General features: G+C 54.8%; 1 protein-coding gene across 1 annotated transcript in view; it reads left to right on the forward strand.

The window, feature by feature from the left end:
- LOC104523453 (thimet oligopeptidase) overlaps window positions 1-5,800 on the forward strand; it is a gene marked incomplete at its 5' end in the record, with an annotated part of 7,705 nt that overhangs the window by 877 nt on the left and 1,028 nt on the right. Inside the window, 10 exon segments of the mRNA XM_029084505.1 lie at window positions 1,573-1,721; window positions 2,184-2,291; window positions 2,989-3,091; window positions 3,232-3,392; window positions 3,982-4,117; window positions 4,220-4,586; window positions 4,842-4,951; window positions 4,954-5,042; window positions 5,151-5,337; window positions 5,706-5,787. Coding sequence (XP_028940338.1) covers window positions 1,573-1,721; window positions 2,184-2,291; window positions 2,989-3,091; window positions 3,232-3,392; window positions 3,982-4,117; window positions 4,220-4,586; window positions 4,842-4,951; window positions 4,954-5,042; window positions 5,151-5,337; window positions 5,706-5,787 — 1,492 coding nt within the window.

Raw genomic sequence — 5,800 nt, forward strand, 5'->3', positions numbered from 1 at the left:
CTGGCAGGGGGGTTGGGACTGGATGAGCTTTAAGGTCCCTTCCAACCCAAACCAGTCTGGGATTCTATCTCCTTTTTTTTGTTGTTTTTTTCCTTCCTTTGGCTCCCTCAGCAGTAGGGTGAAGGTTTTTTTTTTCCAGTTAATGTTTATACACCTAGCTGAAAGTTCAAAGGATAGAGTAGATGTGGAAGGGAAGAGCCAGTTTAAAAGGAGGACGGTGAGTTTAAAACGAGGACGGCGCTTTGGCAGCAGGATGGTCTTTGGGAGGAGGAGCTGCTGGGTTTTCAAGGTTGTCTCCTGTTTTTATGTGTTTGGATGATCTAAGAAATCATCAGCTCTGTTCTAACTTCTCTCCTCAGGCAGTGGGTCTTGTTTAAACACGGCTGTCACTTGAGGGATTGTGTGATGCTGACGTGATGGCATCGTGCTGGCAAACGATACCCACGTCCTCGTGTCTCTGGCTCATTATTGCCAGCAGCAGAGCACCAAAGTCACACAGCCCCCTCCTCCCTCGTGGCATCTCTCAGCTCTCCTCACTGCCTGTCCTGGTTTGGGCTGGGATAGAGTTAATTTTTGTCAGAGCAGCCAGTTTGGGACTGTGTTATTAACAGTGTTTTCAGCACAAATCCAAAACACAGCCCCAGAGCAGCTGGCGTGAAGAAAATTAACTCTCTCCTGGCCACAACCATCACACCACCCCTGTGGCAAGGTCTGTCTGAAGCAGAAGCCAGCCTGCACGCCTCTGCTTTCTTCTCCCTGATTTCTTTATCCTAAAATAAGATGAAAAGCCCTTACTAAGCAGGGGTGATGTTAACTGCAGCAGAACTGTCAGCACTTTCCCTGGGCAGCAGAGAATAGCTGTCTGCTCACCTTCTGCTGGGTGGAGAGTTCTCCTGCCCGGAGAGCAGCACCTTCCTGCTGGACTTGTATTATTTGAGGTTTTGCAGAGGTGGTGGCAGGGAATGTTCTCCCTGTTTTCACTTTTAAAATGGAAATCCATCAGGCCAGAGCACACCTGGGACGTGGTGGCTTTTGTGGAGCACCTGCAGTGTCACTTTTAGCCTGATCCTCTCAGGGAAGGAGTCACACAACAATGCTGCACGTGTGTCTGCCAGCGTGGAAGTCCTGTGCTTCATGAAACTGTTGGTAACAGTTGGGGTGGAGGCTCTGGGTTCTCCCAGGCAGGAAATTTGTGTGAGTTTTGTGAGAAAGATGGATTGTAGTGGGGAATCAGGGGACAGATAGGCTCGGTGGTGAGGAAGGGGTGACCGAGTGCTGCTGGGAGAGGACAGCTCTGGGTTTGTCTGGCTGCAGCAGCTTGCCTTGCTCTTCCTTTGTGTGGGCAGGCAGGTCAGGCTCCGGGGCCGTCAAACTGGCTCCCAGTGAACACAGACTCTCTGTTTACACTCCCACTCACCAGCAGTTCTAGGACACAAAAACATTGTCTGTGTCCTAATCCCTCTTCCAGAATCATCATCGAATGGTTTGAGTTGTAAGGGATCCCCCCAAAGGTCACTTAGTCCAACCCCCCTGCAGTGAGCAGGGACATCTTCAACTCCTGTGTCTTTCCAGTGCGTCGGAACATGCTGGACTTCCCCCAGCACGTCTCTCCTTGCAAAGACATCCGTGCAGCGAGCACTGAGGCTGACAAGAAGCTCTCAGAGTTTGATGTGGAGATGAGCATGAGGCAGGACGTGTACCAGAGGATTGTCTGGCTCCAGGTGTGTGCTTGGGAGGATGTTCTGTCAGTGCTGCACCTGAAAACCTCCTGGAATTACAACAAACCCTTTTCCCCTTGGCCCGGAAATTAGAAGTGAATGATTTTGAGTCAGGTCTGGAGCTGAATCGCTGTGTGATCGTGGCAGAATGGTCCAGCTGGTAGTGAGAACTGGGAAACTGGGGTTTGAGGGCTCTGTCCTCCCTCAGGACCTCAATTCCCCCTTTGGTATTTGGTGTTAGTACACCCAACCTGCCTCCCTTGGGGAAAGGGCTGGGTGGTGCCCTGGGAAGTGCCATAACATGACCTAGAGGTGACGTGTTTAAAGCAACCCAATAGGAACTAACAGAGCAAACCAACACCTCCATCCACCTCTGAGTCACTGCTGTGACAATAACCCACAACTTTCAAACTTCTGCAACACCTGATCCTGCCCTTCCCTGTGCTCCTGGGTTTTGTGTTACAGGAGAAAGCAGAGAGCGCCTCGCTGAAGCCTGAAGCAAAGAGATATCTGGAGAGGCTGATCAAACTGGGTAAAAGAAACGGTCTCCATCTCCCTGAGGAAACACAGGAGGTGAGATCACAGAGCTTCAAGTAAGCACATGCAGGGCTAACAGACTGAGCAGAGGACTGAGGCTTTTGAATTTTGCCCAGTTCCTGTGACTTTGGGCACGCTGGGTGATGTCTCCACGCCCCTCTTTTTCCTTTCTGTGGAAGGGGACGATGCTTACAAAGTGGGGTTGACACTGGGAGTTGAAGGGCTCCTTCTGAAGCTGAAATGGCAGGTGGTTCTGTGCAGATCGGGAGTGGAAGTAGCACCCAGTGTCCCCCATGCAAAGGGGTGGTCAGGGAAGGTCCCCCCTGGAGCTGGGGTTGGGTTGAGAGGGCTGAGGGGGGCTGGGATGCTCAGGGTCTCCCTCTCTTTATCGCGGGCCAGTGGCTCAGTGAAGGAACTGGGTTAAAAATAGAAAGTGAAATGAAATAAGGATAGAGGAGGTTGTTGCTTAAGCACCTGCAGCTCCTGAGCTGGCAGGAGACAGCTGGGACCTTGCTGAGGTGGCTCCTCTCCCCCCAGGTGTGATCAGAGGGAGCCTGTTCAAGGCTGAGAGCTCAGCGCCCGCGTGCAGTTAATTCTGCTGCGTTGCCTTTGAGTAAAAGCCAAGTGCAGACTTGGGCAGCTGGGCAGGGGGGCTGCTGGCTGGGGACAGTGCACGGTGCTGTTTGACTTCCCCCTTTGGACTGACTTTTCTCTGTTCATCTGTATTTTAAAGAAAATCAAAGCTATTAAGAAAAAGCTGAGTGTCCTTTGCATTGACTTCAACAAGAACCTCAACGAAGACACCACCTACTTGCCCTTCTCGAAGGAGGAACTAGGTACGGAGCGCTCGGGTTTATTTCTCTGCTGGTGTGGCCCTGAGTGCTGGGATTCCTCTGGCCAAGGAACCAGAGCTTGTGCCCAGTCCCAGAGCTGGTATTTCTGGGCTCTCCATCAGTCCTGGCTGCTCTTTTCTCAGGGGGACTCCCTGAGGATTTCCTGAACTCCCTGGAGAAGACAGAGGATGGCAAGCTGAAAGTCACCTTGAAATACCCGCACTATTTCCCTCTGCTGAAGAAGTGCTACGTGCCTGAGACAAGGAGAAAGGTGGAGGAAATGTTCAACTCCAGGTGCAAAGAGGTAGGTGGTCCTCACTGCTTGCCAGGCCCAGGTGGGATGCCAGGTCAGCTCCAGCCACTGAAGGGATCTCACCTGGGATTTGTATTTCTTTCCACCCTGGGGCTCATGGTTCCTTTCTCATCTGCGGACCCCACTTCATAGAATCATAGAATGGTTTGGGTTGGAAGGGACCTTAAAGCTCATCCAGTCCCAACCCCCCTGCCAGCAGCAGGGACACCTTCCACTAGACCAGGTTGCTCAAAGCCTCATCCAGCCTGGCCTTCAACACTTCCAGGGAGGAGCAGCCACAGCTTCTCTGGGCAACCTGGGCCAGTGTCTGACCACCCTCACAGTGAAGAACTTCTTCCTAATATCTCATCTAAACCTCCCCTCTTTCAGCTTAAACCCATTTCCCCTTGTTCTGTCATTAACTGCCCTTATGAAAAGTCCTTCCCCAGCTTTCTTGTAGCCCCTTCAGGTACTGGGAGGCCACTAGAAGATCTCCCTGGAGCCTTCTCTTCTCCAGGCTGAACAGCCCCAGCTCTTTCAGCCTGTCCTCACAGCAGAGCTGCTCCAGCCCTCAGACTTCACTCTTTGTCTGACCTTGCAGGAGAATTGCTTGATCCTCAAGGAGCTGGTGGACTTGCGTGCTCAGAAAGCCAGTCTCCTGGGCTTCAGCACGCACGCAGACTTTGTGCTGGAGATGAACATGGCTAAAAGCAGCAAGACAGTGGCAACCTTCCTGGGTACGGCTCTTGGCTGTGGAGGGGGAGAGCCGGGGCGTGCGCTGGGCTGGGTGTGCTGCTCTCAGCCCCGGGCACTAACCCTGCCTGCCTTGGTTTTCCTAGATGAACTGGCCCAAAAGCTGAAACCTCTTGGGGAAAAGGAACGGGCTGTGATCCTGGACCTGAAAAAGAAAGAGTGCGAGAAGCGTGGCCTGGAGTTTGACAACTGCATCAACGCCTGGGACATGCGCTATTACATGAACCAGGTGGAGGAGACCAAGTACAGCGTGGACCAGAATCTGCTGAAGGAATACTTCCCCATGCAGGTGGTCACCACGGGCCTGCTGGACATTTACCAGGAGCTGCTGGGACTCACCTTCCATCTGGAAGAGAAGGCTCAGGTTTGGCACGAGGATGTCCAGCTCTACACGGTGAAGGACACCTCTTCCGGGGAGACCATCGGCAAGTTTTACCTGGACCTGTACCCACGGTGAGGCTTTGGGCAAGGGGAAGCGAGGGAGGAGGGCTGGGGCAGCAGGAGCAGAGCCTCAAGCCACGTGTCTTGAGGAAGAGGAGAGGCTGTTCCGCTCCCAGACACGTGGCTGTGCGGAGGGAGCGGGGTGTGTGCAGGCAGAGCTGCCCCTGGAGCTTGGGGTCACCAGGGGCTTCTGCTCTGAGCAGGACAACGCTGTCCTGCGTGGTGGCTCGTGGCTGGATGTGTAACAGTCTCCTCTTCTTGGCCCAGGGAAGGGAAGTACGGGCACGCAGCCTGCTTCGGCCTGCAGCCAGGCTGCCTCTTGCCAGACTCCAGCCGGCAGATCTCGGTGGCTGCCATGGTGGCCAATTTCACCAAGCCCATGCCGATGCGCCGTCCCTGCTGCAGCACGATGAGGTGGAGACCTACTTCCACGAATTTGGGCACGTCATGCACCAGCTGTGCTCTCAGGTGAGGCCTGGCTGGGCTGGCAGGGGGTTGGTTTGTCACCGTTCCCTGTCACATGCCCTCCTGTGGGGTTGAGTGACGCCCCGCTCTGAGCTCTGCCCTGTCTCCCAGGCGGAGTTTGCCATGTTCAGTGGGACACACGTGGAGCGGGACTTTGTCGAGGCACCATCACAGATGCTGGAGAACTGGGTGTGGGAGAAGGAGCCGCTGCTGCGCATGTCCAGGCACTACAAAACCGGGAGCCCCATCCCTGATGAGCTGCTGGAGAAGCTCATTAAATCCCGGCAGGCAAACACGGGTGAGTCCCTGCGGGAGGAAGTGGGAGCCAGTGAAGAGGGGTGGGAGCAGAGTGAGGGCTGTGTGCTGTCCCCAGTGAGGGCAGAGCCTCACCACAGTGTCCCCCTGTGTGTGGAGAGGGAAAGGGGACCCTTAGTGACCTGGCCAGGTGGAGGAAAGGCTTTGCCTGGCTCCCCATGGTGCTGTGGGGACAGAGAGGATGGGGGAGAAGGACACACCTCTGCCTGCCGTTCCTCTGGGAAGAGCGAGGGTGATGTGGCAAGATGTGCAGCAGGCTGGGTGGTGGCACAGGGAGGAGAGGTGCTGGGGAAAGGCTGAGGTGATCTGTGGGCAGGAGCTCAGTTTGCCTCCTCCTCCTCCCGGGAACAGGGCTCTTCAACTTGCGTCAGATCGTCCTGGCCAAGGTGGACCAGGAGCTGCACACCCAGACCAAGGCCGACCCCGTGGAGGTGTTTGCCCGGCTG

This window comes from Antrostomus carolinensis, unplaced genomic scaffold (genome assembly GCF_000700745.2).
Source record: "Antrostomus carolinensis isolate BGI_N321 unplaced genomic scaffold, ASM70074v2 scaffold28674, whole genome shotgun sequence".
NCBI lineage: Eukaryota > Metazoa > Chordata > Aves > Caprimulgiformes > Caprimulgidae > Antrostomus > Antrostomus carolinensis.